This window comes from Humulus lupulus, chromosome 9 (assembly GCF_963169125.1).
Source record: "Humulus lupulus chromosome 9, drHumLupu1.1, whole genome shotgun sequence".
In the NCBI taxonomy this organism is placed as follows: domain Eukaryota; kingdom Viridiplantae; phylum Streptophyta; class Magnoliopsida; order Rosales; family Cannabaceae; genus Humulus; species Humulus lupulus.
In genome coordinates, this window is record NC_084801.1 from 180963537 (window position 1) to 180983095 (window position 19559).

The window sequence follows — 19559 nt, forward strand, 5'->3', positions numbered from 1 at the left end:
CAACAGGCCGTTCTAAGCGGCAAAACAGGGTTCAACCTTAGTTCCACTTTAAACCTCGGCCGTGGCGGACGAGCAGCTGCATATGTACACGTCATCACCTAAGCTCTCCAACTCAAGGATGGTCCAGCTTCCTCTTGCTTTTACCTGCACCACGTAGCACCCGTGAGCCGAAGCCCAGCAAGAAAACCCAATAAAGCATGATATAATATCAACAACGATCATAATAACCATTCAGGACTATCAGTCCAAGCAAATAGGTGACAATAGCCAAAAGTCACAATAATGAGCATCGCTCCTTCTAGCCATGTGACGACAGGGTCACCAGGGCATAACCGATAAGTGATTCTTTCTTAAGTTTGATTAGGACAGGTGCAAGGTGATTAGTCACCAACATAACCTTCCTCACGACTCTAGAGTCGAAACTATGGACAACGTCCCTTAGCCATGTGACAAACGGTCACCGAGGTCATATACCTTGGCTATAGTCATCTGGTCGTAGACCAGGCAAGCGCTTATAAGTTCTTCGACTTTAGGGTCGGTCTAGCATTAATGCCATAGAGCCATTCAATGCGTGATTCTCGACTTTAGAGTCGGTCCCTGACTAGTCAATGTCTTTCACCAGTAAGACATGCCACCAATCACATATCACATATTCCATATCCATAAACGAGGTATTTAGCATGCTTACTAAACAGGTACTAGTACCATTAGGGCCATGCATCAACACAGAGACTCAAGCTCTGAACGATATCATACTCAATATATAAGGCATGTCCCAATCACATGTTTCTCACGCATCACACGCAATAAATCCATAAATCTAACATGCACCAATAACAGCCATGCGTGTCACGTTTAATAGTCAACCAGCATGCGTCATGAATAGCCATGCATGTCATACATAATAATCAACCGACATGCTTCAATAATAACCATGCATGTCATACTCATTAATCAACCAACATGCATCATAATAACCACGCATGTCATACATAACAATCAACCGACGTGCATCAATAATAACCATGCATGTCTCATACATAATAGCCAACCGACATGCATCAATAATAACCATGCATGCCTTATACATAATAATCAACCGACATGCATCAATGATAACCATGCATGTCTCATATACACAGGGTGCAATTTTCTTACCTCAGATTCGAGCTAGTACCAATATAAGAACGATCCTTGAGAACGATCAACCTTTAAGTCCTTAGCGGTCACCTAGTCATAACCATATATGGAACACCATTAATAACATGATAATCAAAGGTTCCACACCAATATCTAGCCCCCAAGAGATCAATCCAAACTAATCCAAGTAGTAGGGACACTCCCGAGGCCCATAGCTAAGTTCCCGGGGTCAAAACGAGCAAACGGGGTGAAAACAGGGCAAGGGCTGCGGCCCTAGCACCTTGGGCCGCGGCCCCCAGGGTTCTCTGAGGCAAGGGCCGCAGCGCCCTCCATCAAGGGCCGCGGCGCCCAGCGAAGACAAATTCCTGACACCTGCTTCTTCGAACTAGGGCCGCGGCGCACAAGAACAGGGCCGCGGCCCCCAACCCTGGGCCATTCCCAAACGCGTTTCAAACACTCCAAATCTTCCAAAAACATACCCAAACATTCCCCAATCATCAAATCAAAGTTCCCAAGCTTCCCAATACTCCAAAACCTTCAAAACCCAAAGCTCAAACTGACCAAAAACTCAACAATTAACAAAGTCCAATTCTAAGCTTCAAAACTTTAAAAACTTAAAACTTCAAACTTAGATTACCTTCGATTGGGTTGTTTCTCGTCAAGTCCTTTGGTTAAGAAGCTTCTAATCTTTCCTAGGATCGCTATGCCTCGACCCTCGCTTGATTCCGACTCCTAGAACTCAAGATTTCCTCAAAAAGGCTCAAACGGTAAAACGGACTGTTTTGAGAGAGAACGAGAAGTTTCTAACGTATGTTCTTATCTGTCAAGCTACTTCAAGCTTAAGTAACCTTAAATAAAACCTAGTGCTCGGGGTCCCGAAAACACCCCTGGGGACACTATAGTCAAAACTTCCAGAATTTCACCCTGATCTCAAATATTCCCAATCTATCACCAAATAACATTTCTATTACCCCAAAATTGACCCCGTTATGACAAAACCGCTAACTCATAATCTAAGATCGTCTCATGCCACATAGCTCGAATATATCTCCAAAATAATGAAATCTCATTCACATATTACAATATGCACCCAATTTACAAATATGCCCTCAGCAGGCCAAATTACCAAAATGCCCTTATCATTTTAAATACTCCCATACGCATGCATTTATCATCATATAATAATATAATTCACATTAACATGCATATATTCATTTTATAACATATTAAATCAATTATGGCCCTCCCAGCCTCCTAATCAAGGTCCTAAACCTTATTAGGAAATTTGGGGCATTACAGAAAGGGGTGAGGAGTTACAGGCAAGTTAAGCCCTAAATTAATACGACCGCTTGAATCCTGGATAGGACCAGTTAGGTTGCCTTTGGATTGGACTTATCTTTGGCACTGTTGGTCGTATACAGTGTATTTTATATTTCCATGTTGAGAACATGGGTTAGAAGAAATTTATGTGTTGAGTTATAAGAATCTAGAGATTGAGGCTAAGTTATCCAATGGGGAATAGTCACTTCAGATTTTAAAAGAAAGAATAAGGTTATGAGAACAAAGATATGCCTTTGGTTAAGGTATATTACAGAAACAATGAGGTTGAGGGAACGACCTAGGAAACTGGAATCAGTTGTGTGGAATTTATATTCCGGGCGGTTCAGATAAATTTCGAGGACGAAATTTCTGTAAGGGGGGATAGTTGTAATGACCCAAATTTCCTAATAATGTTTAAGACATTAATTAAGAGGCCAGAAGGGCCATAATTGATTTATTATGTCATTAAATAATTAAATGCATGTTTACGTCAATTATATTATTATATGATGATAAATGCATGCATATGAGTCAACTTTTCATTACAATTTAATTTATTATTTATGGATATTGTTTTATATGTTCAGGATGTTTTGGGATATTTTTTTTTTTATGTTGTAAATAGATTTAAAAAATTTGGGTAGGTTAAAATGCAGTCGTTATGCTACCGAAATTTTGTTAGACTTAGAAAATCAACACATTTAGTAATAAAATAATCTAATTTTATAAGTAAACATTAAAATATAAAATACTTACTTAATAATAATTATTGAAAAAATTAAATTAAGAGAACAAATTAGCTTGTAGAAAAAAATATTATTAAAAAACTACTAAATATAATAGTAAATAAAACTATGAGTAATTAATATCTTGATTAAATTAATTATTAAGAAATAAAAAATTGATAAATTAACTTTGAAAAAAAATTATTCATAAATTTAATACTTAAAATAAAAAATAAGTTTGATAATTAAAAACCAACTAACGAATTATGAAAAAAAATTACTAATAAGTAGTTATTAATTTTTTTAGTTTATTATTATTGAATAGATAAATTAAGAAATAATTAAGAATTTATATATTAGGTTTAAAAAAATATAAAATAATTAATAATTATGATAAATTAAAAATATATATAAATTAAAACTAAGTGAGAGTGTAAAATAACTTAAAAAAATATCATTTTCACCAATTACTCTATTAATAAAATGCCACTAAATGATATTTTTGGTATAGCAAAGAAACCAAACAAGGAAAAGAGAAGCCTTCGTGGATTATATTTCTTAGTCCTAATATTCTATATCTTTTTTTAAAATAAAAAAAAAATCAAATCAAATGTATTGTTTATAAAAGAAAAAAAAAACTACTATTCTATAATTTTTCTCCTAGAAAACATTATTATATGTTTTCGTGGTTATTGAGTTATCTCTTTAATACATATAGATGATCACGAAAAATTAGTAAAAAAAAAAGGGGTAACTGTGATAGTTAGTACTAATATATGTGGGTGGCCATGACTTGACACTACCCACTTGTGTTAAAAATGTAGACCTTGACGACCTCCATAGACCACCATAGTATCACCCATATGAATTAGTAATTAAATACCGATAATGAAATTACATGGAAGAAGATTCAAACCAATATCGCGTGTACAGCAGGTATGTTTACATATGCATGATCCAAAGAATGACCATATATGAATGCTCTTAAAAGAATTCAACGTTATGTACAAGGCACCCTAGACTTTGGCTTGCATTTGTACAAATCATTGATTTCTAGTCTCACTTCATACACTGATGCTGATTGGGATGGATGTCCCGATACTAAACGGTCCACTTCTAGTTATTATGTTTTTCTCGGAGATAATTTGATCCCTTGGTCTTCTAAACGACAACCCACTTTGTCTCGATCAAGTGTCGAAGCTAAGTATAGAGGGGTAGCAAATGTCGTTCCTGAATCTTGTTGGATTCGTAATCTGCTTCTGGAACTTCGTTGTCCTTTGCACAAGGCTACATTGGTATACTGTCACAATGTGCGATATATCTCTCTGATAATCCCCTTCAACATCAGAGCACTAAACACATTGAAATGAATATACATTTTGTACGTAAGAAAGTTGCTCGTGGTCAGGTTTGTGTCCTTCATGTTCACTAAAGAACTTCCGCACATACTCTTTGATGATTTTCGAGCTAGTCTCAACGTATGAGGACCTCCTGTTTCAACTTTGGGGGTGTGATAGAATATGTAAATATTTTGAATATCTTTGTATATTAGGATAGTTATAATATCCTTAGTCAAACTAGCCTAATTGTCTTACCTAATTTGTAGCCTTGAAATATCCTTGTACTCTTGTATATTATTCACTGATTGAATGGAATAGAGGCCCAGAGCAGTTCTTTCAGAAAAAAAAAACTACTATTCCATAATTTTTCTTATAGAAAACATTATGGACTCGTTTGGTAAAACTTTTGTTTTTGAATTTTTTAAACACAAAAATATAAATATAATTTTATTTTTGTTTCTTTATTTTAAAAAAATAAAAATATGTTTGGTAACTATTTTTATTTTTTGTTTTTAAAAACAAAAAATAATAAACGCGTTTGATAACTTTTATTTTTATTTTTTGTTTAACAATATAATGTGTTAATTTGAAGAAAAGAAGAAAAAAAAGAAACAAAAAATTGAAAATTGTTTAAAAAAATTTGAAAGTAAAAAAATTTTATTTTCAAAATTTAATAAATTTTAATTAAAATTTTAAAAAATAATAAATAAAAATAAAATTATCAAATACATGTTTAATTTTCAAAATTTTAATTAATTAAATAAAAAACTATTTTTTTTAAGTGTTACCAAACAACTCCTGTATATTTCCGTGTTATCTCTTTCATGCATATAAATGATCACGAAAAATTAGTATGAAAAATTAGGGTAACAGTGATAGTTAGTACTAATATATGAGGGTGGCCGTGACTTGACACTACCCAAATGCATTTGTGTTAAAAATGTAGACCTTGGCGACCTCTATAGACCACCTATGCATATGAATTATACGTAATTAAATACTGATAATGAAATTACTTGGAAGAAGATTCAAACCAATATCGCGTGTTTGACTTAAAATAATAATAAGAACAATATTAGTTAATATTAATTATAACATTAATGAAAAAACAGAAAAAGGCAGTTTGTACAGATGACATTTTAACAAAACATAGGATTAGTTTACACTTGCAATTCAAAAATTTGAAAGACCGATTGGATTTGGACATTAATATTTGGGACAAAAAGGATTTTCTGATACTACCAACTTTTGCTTTCTGAATATTTTTTACTTGTTAAAAATCTATCGAGAATAATTGTGACTACTCAAAACAAGTCTTTCCTCTAAAAATTAAATGGTGGAATGGTGAGGTGGCATGCTAGTTCATGAGTCTTTTTTTTTTTATGGAAAAGACTTGTTTTTAACAACTTTGATATTTATGTTTTGGATGAGAATAGTTGAAATAAAAGTGATAATCCTTTTGTTATTATTTGGATGGATAACGACTTTGTTTGTGATATCTTCTAAAAGTAACTTGTTGAATTCTTAGCTTTATAAGTTACTTTCATATTTTTTTATAATTAAAATATCTATAAAATATTACTCTATATTATTTCGTATAGTCATAAAAAAAATTTAATTCCAACTTAGAATCGCTTATAAATAATAATAAACTCTACATTTTAATAAGTTATAATATTTCTTTGTTGCATTTTTAGAAAATATGCATCTATATAATAATAATTATCTTAATTTTAAATATATTTAAATGTATGCTATATTATACCTACTAAAAATTTATGATAAAATTAATTATCAATTTAGTCTTCTATAATAATTTTGTATATTTTCAACATTATATAAATATGTGCATCATAGTTATACAATGATGTCATTTTCGTTTATCAATGTTTATACATTGAATTTGACATATTGTATTAATTATTATTTAATTTAAATTTAACTATGCATATTTCCAATATTTTAAAGATATAATTATATTAAGTTATAATATAATAAAAATATGTTGGTACCAAATAGATTTAATACTATTGAACTTTTGATTTTTCAAAACTCTTTCCAAAGAAGTAACATTTGTCATGTGATTTTCAGTGAAAGTGATTAAAGAAAAAAGAATATTGTTATTTGGAACATTAAGGTGTCCAACATCACAAAAAATGTCACTTTTTAATTGGTTAGCAATACCCCATAATAATTATTAAATTAAATCATGTGGGACCCGATATTAAATTTTACTAATAGCGATATATCACTTCCTTGTCGTTTCACTACGGGTACCCATGTCAATTCTCAAAGAAAAAAATACACAAAATGAAAATTATGTTTAATGAAACTTTCATATTTTCACACGTACTATTTTAATGAATAAAAAATAATTAATTCTATATTTATCATTTTCTTTTTTCTCTTTTCTCTATAAAATAAAAAAACCTAAAACTTAAATGCTAAATACATAAAAGCGCACTCTAATATCTGACAACCATTATAAAGTGATTTTTAATTAATAAAGATATATAGATATTTATTATGCATGTGTAATTGTGGTGGTCATACACACACTTCCATTTTATTGTTCGAAATTTATGAAGCAAGAGTTTAAATATGTTCACAGAAAGAAAACAAATTAGGATAAATATTAAGTTATAAAATTGTTTTAATTATGTCAATTTTTTTATATATGTAATAGAGAATTTTGAGTATATTTTATTATTATTATTATTATTATTATTAATGATCAAAAATTAATTGTCTTAATATTTATTCTAATATGATAGAAAAATAGTAAAATTTTGTCAATTCTAGCATAATTATTGATCGAGACTAGTTTATAAATCATACAAAGGCATACTGTATCAAAGTAGAATAGCAAGGAAAAAGTGCTTATAGATCGACTAGTTTAAGCCATGTTTTCTAAGCTTCTGATATCGCTTCTCTTACTATTCCTAACCATAACAGTAATACCAGCTCCGTCCCAAGATGATCATGGTGATCTCAGTTTTGTCTTCGATGGATTTAAGCCAGTCGACCTGGTCCTCGACGGCTCAGCTAAAATAACCTCCAATGGCCTGTTGAGGCTCACGAACAACACGAACCACCGTACAGGTCATGCTTTCTTTCCCAAACCAGTAACCTTCAAAGCCACCCCAAACAACACCGTTTCTTCCTTCTCCACCACATTCGTCTTCGCCATCAGATCGGAGTTCGCGACTCTGAGCGGCCACGGCTTCGTTTTCGTGATCGCTCCGACGAGAGGTCTTCCCGGAAGTCTCCCGACAGAGTACCTTGGCCTTTTTAACGAAACCAACAATGGCAACGCCACGAACAGAGTCTTCGGCGTCGAGCTCGATACGATTCAAACCAACGAGTTCAAAGACATAGACGCCAATCACGTGGGGATTGACATTAATGGTTTAACCTCGGTTAAAGCTGAACCGGCGAGCTATTTCGACGAAAACAAAGGTGGGTTTACGAACTTATCTCTTATAAGTGGTAAGCCGATGAAGGTATGGGTCGAATATGACGCTGTTAAGAAGCAGATGAACGTGACTTTAGCTCCGGCCGAAGTTGTTAAACCCCGAAAACCGCTTCTGTCTTTGAACGTAGATCTTTCACCGATCATAAAGGACACCATGTATATTGGTTTTGCTTCCTCAACCGGCTCTATTATAAGTTATCACTATGTTCTGGGTTGGAGCTTTAAGATTAATGGCGAAGCTCAAGAGCTTGACTTTTCGAAACTCCCGAATCTGCCTCGGGTCGGACCCAAACCAAAATCCAAGCTTTTGACAATTGGGTTACCGGTGATTTGTTCGAGCTTGGTGGCTCTAGCGATCTTGAGTTTAGTTCTTATCATCAGAAGAAGGAGAAAATATGCAGAGGTACTTGAAGATTGGGAGGTCGAATATGGACCTCATAGATATAGATACAAAGATTTGTATATGGCAACTGAGGGTTTCAAGGACAAAAATTTATTGGGTAGGGGAGGATTTGGTAAAGTCTACAAAGGAGTATTGCCCTCCAAAACAGAGATCGCTGTCAAAAGAATCTCTCACGAATCAAGACAGGGTATGAGAGAATTCGTGGCTGAAATTGTAACTCTCGGCCAGCTCCGACACCGGAATGTATTACCCCTTTTAGGCTATTGTCGCCGGAAAGGTGAGCTTCTTTTAGTCTACGATTACATGCCCAATGGCAGCCTAGACAAGTACCTATACAACAACCCAAAAACGACACTAAATTGGCACCAAAGATTTGGGGTCATAAAGGGAGTTGCCTCAGGTCTATGCTACCTTCACCATCAGTGGGAACAAGTCGTCATCCACCGTGACGTGAAAGCCAGTAACGTACTAGTTGACAGCGAGTTAAACGGCCGGTTAGGAGACTTTGGTTTAGCTAGATTGTATGACCATGGAACCGATCCTCAAACAACTCACATAGTTGGAACATTCGGCTACCTCGCCCCGGAGCATACCAGAACCGGAAAGGCCACAACGAGCTCCGACGTCTTCGCATTCGGAGCTTTCCTGCTTGAGGTGGCATGCGGACGACGGCCCATAGAGGGGAGAGGATCACCGGAGGAAGAGTTAGTTTTGGTGGACTGGGTTTTCTCATGTTGGAGCAAAGGAAGGATTATTGAGGCCATAGATGTAAATTTGATAGAATCAGATTCTGTCGTATCAGAGGAGGAAATAGAGCTAGTATTGAAACTGGGGTTGTTGTGTTCACATTCGGAACCGGGGGTCAGACCGAGCATGAGGCAAGTGATGTCCTTTTTGGAGAGAGATGTGCCATTGCCGGACTTGTCGACAATGGGACTCACAGCTGCGGGGTTGATGTTCGTGCATAAAGAAGGGGTTGGTGATTATGCAATGTCTATGCCATTTTTCCCTCAAGTGTTGTCGTCGTCGTCATCTTCTATGGCCGAGTCACTCCTCTCCGGTGGTCGATGAGTTGATTCTCAATCCTACACGTGAACTCACTTCACCTAGGTACATGGTAAGTCACTCTGCATGGGAGGTAAGTGCTTTTTTTAGTAGTGAGAACGCTATTAATAACACATTAAGTGCTATACGAGACCGCCTCATAGTGTTATGCAAATTTCCTAATAATTCACATATTTCTTTTTAACAAAGAGAATTAAAATGTTAATAATTTATATTATTGTCCTATAGAAATGTGAAACTTTGCTCTCGAGAGAAACTTAGGGGTTTTTATAAAGATGGTGTCTATTTGTGAGTCTTTCTACTTTCTTGATGGGGTTAGTAGTTTTTATGACGGAGTTTTGTTGTGTTGGTTTAGAAGAGCTACTTAGGGTGTTTATCTTGGATAATACTCAGATGGAATGTCTAGTTGTTGTTTAGAGAATTGCTAAAAAGTACAATGAGTGTCTAACACCACAAGTAGTTCACATACTATTATTGGTGTAATTCAATTTCGGATGACACATATGTGTTTATTAACCATTTGGCTCCTATTTAAATTTCATACACCTTACATGAAGTCTACTGTTGTTGTATTATTTTAAATAATGATATGTGATTATTGGTTTTTAGACTTTTTTTTAGAATTGATAACCTTTTAATATTTAAACATTGTAAATGACTTAGCAAATCAATATTGTTCATTTGAATCTTCTTTGCATGCAATTGACTTATTGGCGAGTGTTGTTTAGTTGACTCTATAAATAAAATTTACCTTTTATCTTAAAAAAATGTGAAACTTATTTGACCATTAATAAATAAAATATTTATTGATTTTAAGTCTTTTCAATAAGTTTTACTTAAATGATTACGAGAACTTATTAACAATTAAAATGTTAACACACACTTAATATAATCCTAAGAGAGGGTTTTCTTGTTTGTTTGTTTTACCTCTTTATGTAATTTAATCAAAATATTATTATATATTATTTTAATTAAAATAGTGTGAAACTTAATAGAAGAAACTAAAGGGAAGCTTTCTATGTCGTTATATCCAATTTTCTCACCAAAAAGTCTTTAATAAATTCATATATACCATGAGAAAAAAAAACAACATCCCAAAGTGAAGGTTCCCTTCTAGCTACTTGGTCTAGACTAGAATTGTCACATCGAGAAGGTTCCAAGATAATTGGTCTTCTTAATTAATTAGTAGGAAAGTCATCAACAATGGACTTTTGCAGCATCAATTTTTTGTAGGGAACAAAACATTCCATGGCAATCCCCAACAGATCTACACTCAGCTCCGGCTCAAACGCATACTCAAATAATAATAATAATAATTTGTGATGATAATTAGTAACTAGTTTAAAATGTAAAAAATTTTAGCACCAAAAATCATAAAATAGTATAAAAGGTTGCATTTAAGTCACTAAGTAGTTTTTTTTACGCAAAAAATCAATAAATACGTAGTCTCACATATTGCACTTAAATCACTAAATAGTCTTTTTATTGCAAAAGTCATATTTTACGTTAATTTGTCTTAATTTTAACTAATTAATACAAATTTAATTATATATTGCTAATATTAATTTTTTTTAACATGAAAAAATTATTTAATTTTAAATAAATTAATTTTTAATTCAATTTAAGTTGTATAATTTTCTAAAACTTAATTTTAAGTAAAATTAAATAATTTTTTCATGTTAGAAATTTTAAATTATTTTTTATTTTTAAAACAGATTTTAAATAATTTTTTAAAGTTAGAAATGTATTTTTTTAGATTTTTATTAATTAATTAAAATTAATACAAAATTGGTATAAAATATTATCTTTGCAACGAAAAAACCACTTAGTAACTTAAGTGCAACATTTCAAACTACTTACTGATTTTTGTCACAAAAAAACTACTAATAGTAACTTAAGTGCAACATTTTAGATTACTTACTAATTTTTGTCACTAAACTATATAGTAATTTATTTACAACTTTTTAGACTACTTACTGATTTTCGCCACAAATTTTCCTTATAATAATGTATTCTCTTTATTTAATCTTTACTAATTGATTTAGTGTCTCATCTCAAAAACAATAACAACAAATTTCAATGTCAAAATATTTAATCTTTAATAAAATAAAAATAAAAGCTCACTTGACCCATGTAAAGTCCGTATATGGAATTTTACATAATGTAACACATTTTTTTTTTAATATATAGGTATTTTTTCCTCTCAATTATTACTACTTTCAAATGGTGTTCCTCGAATTTTTTCGTTATTAAAAATTTCCCTCCCCCTTGAATTATGCATGTTATTAAGTTATACAACTTCCGCTAGTTTCTATCCAATATATGTGGCCAACAAAATGTTACGTGGCACTTTGACAACTGATGTACCATAGTCACATCAGTATCACGTGTATAATTCAAAAAAATTTAAAAATCTATTTTCTTATTAAAAATTAATATTGCCAATTGTGTTCTCTAAAATGGATTTTAATTTTTTAAATAACATTTAGAACTTAAATCTTTAATTAATATAAATAGCAATATTAATTAATAAAATAAATAACAAAAACGGAAAAAATGAAAGAAAAAAAAAAAGATGTTTTCTCTTGACGATTTGGGCTTCTCCCTCTATTCGCCCCTCACCTCCCTCTCTATTTATCACTCTCTTCGACCCATAGGTAGATTTGTGCTTTGGGCTCATCAATGCTGGAAGGCGGAGTTGGGTTCATCAGCACACACTGATGGACCCAAAACGAGTATATTTTAAAAATTTATACTCGCAAACGCACGAATCGTATATGAAATATAGTGTTTGTGTAAGCACGAGATCAAACCCAAAGAAGTTGTTTAAAATAAAAAAGAAAACTATTTTAAATCAAAAGTAATAAATTCTAACATAACTCCAAAGATTGATGAGTTTTAATATTATGAACATAAAATAAAAGATTGAAAAATAAAGCTATTTAAGAGAATAAAAATAAACCAATAATGATTTGAAAATAAGTGTTAAAAGAAAAGATTATTAAGATACTAGAATCCACAAAATGTAAGTTTAATAATATTTATTAGTATATTGATTCCCAAGTTTTAGTGATAGTTAAAATAATTCAAACTATCATTTTCTAAATAGATTTATAATTTTAAGCACAAATTACTTCTAAAAAGATATGATTTTTCTTCACTTTTCAAAAATTATAATTTCAAAGTATTTAATGTGAATCAACCAAATGAAACAACAAAAAAATCAAATAACATTATTTATAAGGCAAAACATAATATTTTTGTTCTAAGCATGGATGTGTACAATTTAATGACACATCTCACACAAAGAATATTATGTTTTTGCAAAATGAAGAACAAAGTGCATATTATCTAACAATCCAAAATATGAGATATTAAAGATGAAAGACATATATGAAGAAGAAAAATCCATAAACTTTATTGCATTACAAGAGAAATCAACAAACAACATAAATATTACCTAGTTACAAGTTGCTTCATCATGATCTTAATAATCTTATGAAAAAGATTAGAAGCACATAACTAGAGTAGAAATTACAAAATAAATGACATACATACTTGCAAAATGCTCTTGAAAAACCTAAAACGGAAGAGAGAAAATGGTAGAAGAAGATGGTAACCCCAAAAATTAAGCACCCTAAAATGGTCTTGAAAGTCCATATTTATAGCCAAAATGAGATTATTAAAATAATCAATTTAAATTAATTAAATTGATTAGATTAATTAAATAAAATAAATATGGTATGTAGAGGTAAATTATAGGGTATAATGATGATGTTGTGGTGAAAAATGTGTAGAAAAATAGGTAAAAAGTTGGCATTTTTTGGTATTATGGGACAAGGGAACAAAGAAAAGTGGCTATGTGGGCTGTGGCAGGGGACCAGGCGGCTGGGAAAAGTGGTGAGGTTGGGCTTGCTGGATTGGCAGGCCCACTGTGGGCTTTGGTGAGGCAGTGCATTGGAGAGAAAATGGTGGTGTACGGCTGGTGCTAAAGGAAGCATGCATCTGGGGTCACGGTGGTGAGAATCAGCTGCTTGGACGTGAGGTGGCAGCTGCAGACTTCTGGTGCCAGGCGCAGGAGAGAATGGAGCAAGGAGGCACTGGGCCTTTGTGCAGCTGACGGGCCCGAGTGGAGAGCAGGTGCTGGGCCCAGTTGGCTAGCTTCGAGCTAGCAGGAGGAGAATGCCAATTTCCTTTGTTTTTTTTTTAAAAAATGCCACTTTTTACATCATTCTTATTGTTTTTCAAGAGCAAATAAAATATAACAAATTCCCTATAAAACAAACATAAATTAAATTAAAACTAAATATTTTTAATAATAAAATATACAACAAAAGTTTCATGAAAATATTAATTAAAACTTAATTTACTTAAATATTTAAGCTCAAAATTACATTTCTAACTTTTAATCTAAAAACAATATTTTCAACTAATTAAATTACAACATATTACAATAAAACATCTATAGAAACATATAAAATATATAAAAATCAAAATAAACCCAATAAATTCAAAATTACTTAAAAACTTAACAAATCAATTAAAAACTCAAGAATTAAGCAACAATTAGCACATAAAAAGTGGTAAAATAACTAGATTGGTCACAATTTGGAATGCATCTTCTAATTATTTGATCAGGGTAGTATTTAAACAAGTAAGGATCATCCCAAATAAAAAATTTCACCTCAGAATAAAATTTAGATTTATCATGCTTAGACCAATGAGATGGTATTTCTTTAGTGACCAAATAATTAACAATATCAGCATACCAAGGCAAGGAAGAAGCATGCATCAATTGTTCATCAGGAAAAGTTTCAGTGATAGGAGTGGAATCATGTATAGTTTCAACAACTAGTCTAGATAAATTATCAGCAACAACATTTTTAGTTCTTTTTTTATCACGTATTTCTAAGTCGAATTCTTGTAAAAGCAGGATCCAACGGATCAAACGAGACTTAGCATCTTTTTTCGATAAGAGATATTTTAATGCAGTATGATCAGAATAAATAATAATTTTAGATCCTAACAGATAAGACCTAAATTTCTCTAATGCAAAAACAACAGCAAGCAATTCTTTTTCGGTTGTGGAATAATTTAATTGAGCATCATTTAAAGTTTTGCTGGCATAGTAAATTACATGAGGTATTTTTTCAAGTCTTTGTCCTAAGACAGCACCTATAGCATAATCAGAAGCATCACACATTATTTCAAAAGGTATTTTCCAATCAAGGGGTCGAATAATGGGTGCAGTAGTCAACAAATTTTTTAATTTTTGAAAGGCAACATGGTAGTTATTATCAAAGACAAAAGCATTTTCTTTTCCAAGTAAATGGCATAAAGGCCGAGAAATTTTGCTAAAGTCTTTTATAAATCTTCTATAAAAACCAGCATGACCTAAGAATGATCTAATTTCTTTCACAGTTTTAGCTGGGGGAAGTTTTGAAATAAGATCAACTTTAGCTTTATCAACTTCTATTCCCTCATATGAGATTACATGACCTAAAACAATTTATTTTTTAACCATAAAATGACATTTTTCCCAGTTAAGCACAAGGTTTTTCTCTTTGCAACGAATTAAAACAAGTGAAAGATGGTGCAGACATTCATTAAAGGAAGAACCAAACACAGAAAAATCATCCATAAATACTTCAAGAAATCTTTTAACCATGTCAGAAAAAATTGAAATCATACACCTTTGAAAAGTCGCAGGTGCATTGCATAATCCAAAGGGCATGCGACGATAAGCAAAAGTCCCGAAAGGGCATGTAAAAGTAGTCTTTTCTTGATCTTCTGGGGCAATGGGGATTTGGTTATATCCCGAATACCCATCAAGAAAGCAATAATATGCATGGCCAGCTAAACGTTCAAGCATTTGATCAATAAAGGGCAATGGAAAATGGTCTTTTCTAGTAACATTATTTAGCTTTCTATAGTCTATGCACACTCTCCACCCCGTTTGTACTCTAGTAGGGATTAATTCATTTTTCTCATTTTCAACAACTGTGATCCCAGACTTCTTAGGCACAACTTGAACTGGACTAACCCATTGACTATCTGAAATAGGGTAAATGATACCTACGTCTAACAATTTTATGACCTCTTCTCTAACCACTTCTTTCATATTTGGATTTAACCTTCTTTGACATTCCCGAGAGGTTTTAGCATTCTCTTCTAGATGGATTCTATGCATACATATGGATGGGCTAATTCCTTTAATGTCTCCAATGGTCCAACCTATGGCTTCTTTATGTTCTCTAAGGACATCTAACAATTTATCTTCTTGTTCTTTATCTAAGGCGGCTGCTATGATAACAGGCAAGGTTTCAGACTCTCCTAGAAAAGCATATTTTTAATTTTCTGGCAAAGGTTTAAGGTCTAACTTTGGAGACTCGGAGATTGATTGAACATGATCGAAGGGTGAAAAGGGTTCAACTTTGGTTTCATTTAAGGGTATAGGCTCTAGCAAAGCATTCACATCATTATTAGAGTCATCAACATGCAAGTTCATACCAAAGTATTTTTCACAAAATCAAGTAAGTCATTTCCATCATCTTCACAAATACTATCTATCATGTTAACTTCATGCACTTCCTCACACTCAACAGATTAACAACATTAAATACATTCAATTCAACAGTCATATTTCCAAAAGATAATTTCAAAACACCATTACGACAATTTATGATTGCATTAGATGTAGCTAAGAATGGTTGACCTAAAATGATAGGAATTTGAGCATGCATATTTTCCACAGGTTGAGTATCAAGAACAATGAAGTCAACAGGAAAATAAAATTTATCAACTATTATCAAAACATCCTCTATAATGCCTCTAGGAATTTTCACAGAACGATCGGCTAATTGAAGAGTTATAGAGGTAGGTTTTAGCTCACCAAGACCAAGTTGCTTATAAACAGAATAAGGCAATAAATTCACACTAGCACCCAAATCAAGTAAAGCCTTTTTAATAAAATGATCACCAATAATGCATGAAATTATATTTAACAAGACTCTTATATTGAATAATGGAACTAGCTTGTTCAGTTAAAAACGCATTTTTAGGAACATTAATGTTTCTTTTAACAGTACAAAGATCCTTTAAAAATATAGAGTAGGCAGGAATTTGTTTAATGGCATCTAAGAAAGGGATATTGATACTAACTTGTTTAAAAACTTCTAAGATGTCATTATATTGGCCGCCTTTTTTAATTGGAAGTAATCTTTGTGGGAATGGGGCTTTTGGAATGAAAGGATGGATTGTAATTTCCTTGTTTGAAGAGTCATTGGCATTAGAACTAGAAGGCTGACTCTTTTCTTTTTCTTTTTCAACCTCGGGTATGTAATCGGGTTTGACAATGTTCTTTCTGGACCTAAGAGTTGAAATTGATTTGACTTCTCCATTATGACTAGACTTTCCTATCTCATATTGACCTTTTGGATTAGGGATAGGTTGACTAGGGAATGTTCCTTTTTCTCTATCAGCTAAAGCAGTGGCGAGTTGTCCTACTTGTGTCTCGAGTTTGGTAATTGATTGAGATTGATTTTGTAGGATTTGTTGAGTGGATTGCATAAATTGTTGTAAAGTATCTTCTAAGGAAGGTTTTCTTTGTTGCGGATATGGTTGATTTTGTGGGGCATGAGCTTGGTTTTGCATGTTGTATTGGTGCCCTTGATTCATTTGGGGTTGGTTTTGTCTCCATGAAAAGTTTGGATGGTTTCTCCAATTTGGATTGTAGGTGGATGAAAATGGGCTATCATTTGGTTTCCCATAAGCATGAAGAGCATTGGCCTCCTTATAAAAGGCTTCTTGGTAGGAAGGACATGATTGGGCATTATGGCAAGGACTAGAACATCTATAACAGACATCTTTTCTTGGTTGTATTGGAGAATTTATAGTTTGACTTATGGCTAAAGCTTCTACTTTTCTCGCTAATTTGTCTAAGGATGTTCTTAAGTCTAATTCATCTTTTACTTCATACCTTCCTCCTCTTTTTGGTGAATTAGTTGACCTAGACCTAGGATCAAAATAATTCCATTGTTGTGAATTGACAGATAAATCTTCAAGGGCATCCCACGCCTCTTGTCCTTGAAATTTTAAAAAAAATTCAGTATGCATAGATTGAATCATTTGACGATTAGAGGGAGTCAAACCATCATAAAAATATTTTACAAGTCTCCATTTTTCAAAACCATGATGAGGACATTTTAATAATAAATCTTCAAATCTTTCCCAACATTCATAAAACTCTTCATTATCTTTTTGAAAAAACTCGGAGATTTCTCTCCTTAGACTATCAGTTTTAGACATAGGAAAAAATTTCAGCAAGAATTTATTATAAAGTTGATCTCATGTAGTTATAGACCCCGTGGAAGGGAATTTAACCAAGCTTTTGATTTGTCTTTTAATGAAAAAGGGAATAATCTTAGTTTGACCGACTCATCAGAAATTTTTTGAAATTTAAATGTTAAGCAAATTTCTAAGAAATCTTTGACATGCATGTAAGGATCCTCTCTATCTAACCCATAAAAAGATGGCAACAATTGAATGATTGCTGGTTTAAGCTCAAAATGAGTAGTAGAAGTGGTAGGTAAAACAATGCATGAAGGAGCATTAGATGAAATAGGTGCAAAATATTCAAGCAAAGTTTTTTCAGGCACAACATTTTCATCAACAGGATTAGCAATAGGTTCCATGATGCTCAAATTTTTACTAACACTTTCAATTTCAAACAAAGATAAATGTCTTTCTACTAATCTCTTTTTAGAGTTACGTTCCCAATGATGCATACAATTTTAACAAACAAAACAACAAATATAATCTCAAACAAACAATTTTCTGATGTGGAAGATCAGTTAAAATCGCAACCACAGAGCATACTTATAATTTTTAGAGATTTCACAACAATATAATTCTTATGGTTTACTTGTCCCCATGCCTATTTGATTCCACTTACTCGCGCACTACTAACAACTCCCTGAGGTTAATTAGTAGAGGCGGATTGGGAATTTTGTTCAAATATCCTTTAAGCAAAAATTGCTTATGGTGAAAGGACAAGATTTAGGTTTTTTTTCAAGTATTTTTCACAATATTACACTAAAATATTATAAAAGACAAAGAAAAATAAGAAAGAAATTAAATAAGACTAAAATTTAGGCAAGAGTAGGGAGGCATAGCATGCCATCAACCATAACAAAATTAAGGTAAAAATTAGGAGGCACAAGTGCTATTAACTAAAACATAAGATAAAAGACTAGGAGGCAAAATTGCCATCAACTAGCTAGGAGGAAAAATTGACATCAACTAGTAAATTGCAATAAATAAAATAAAATAAAAACTACAACAAGATAAATAAAGAAAATTACAACAAAGGATAGGAGGCACAAGTGTAATGCCCTGCTAATTAGGGTCCATTACCAGGTGTGTTTTGAAACCAGTGCTGGACTTACTAACAAGTCATTTGGACTAAACATGTGATTAACCACTAAGGTTTGGGTACTAAAAACTTTTGATCATTTCATAAACATTTCCATTAAGTTAAAGATAAGTTCTTTACATGGGATCCCAAAAACATTAGTTTAAAAGTCTGTTACAAAACTCAGATTACACATTAAGTCGTCCTAAGCGGCAAAAGCTGGGTTTAACCCTAGTTCCTCTGAACATCTCGGCCGTGGTGGTCGAGCGGACTGCATATGTACATACCACTGCTAATGCCCTCCGACTCATGGCTGGTTGAGCTTCTCTTTACCTTTACCTGCACCACAAAGCACCTGTGAGCCAGAAGACTCAGCAAGAAAACTTAATCAATAGTTCAGTGAATAAAACAACCATCAAACAGTAATAACCGAATCCAGTGCATTCATTAAACCCAATTGGAGACCATAGAGTCACACAAGTGCATGTTGCACATTCTTTCAAGTTGTTGGCATCGGAGCCAGTCAAGTGCATGTTGCACTCCCAGGGTGGCCCGGCCATGGTGGCCTGCACTCCACGTGCATTATGCCAATCTTAGCTTATAAACTAAGTCCCTTATGCCCTTGACTTATAAGTCAAGCCACCACGTGCCTCCAACTTATAAGTTAAAGCCTTGAGAT

General features: G+C 32.8%; 1 protein-coding gene and 1 non-coding gene across 2 annotated transcripts; both read left to right on the forward strand.

Moving 5' to 3' along the window:
- The first annotated feature begins 7372 nt into the window (after positions 1 to 7372).
- LOC133801389 (L-type lectin-domain containing receptor kinase IV.1-like) lies at positions 7373 to 10075 on the forward strand. The gene has a single exon (XM_062239575.1). The coding sequence runs from the start codon at positions 7429 to 7431 to the stop codon at positions 9472 to 9474; it is 2046 nt and encodes a 681-aa protein (XP_062095559.1). The 5' UTR covers positions 7373 to 7428; the 3' UTR covers positions 9475 to 10075.
- A 7578-nt stretch (positions 10076 to 17653) lies between these two features.
- LOC133802735 (small nucleolar RNA R71) lies at positions 17654 to 17760 on the forward strand. Its single transcript, XR_009877480.1, has one exon. It is a non-coding gene; the product is annotated as a small nucleolar RNA R71 (small nucleolar RNA).
- Positions 17761 to 19559: the final 1799 nt, after the last annotated feature.

Coding starts and splice junctions, on each gene's coding strand:
- LOC133801389 (XM_062239575.1), top strand. CDS start 7,429: ATGTTTTCTAAGCTTCTGATATCGCTTCTCTTACTATTCCTAACCATA.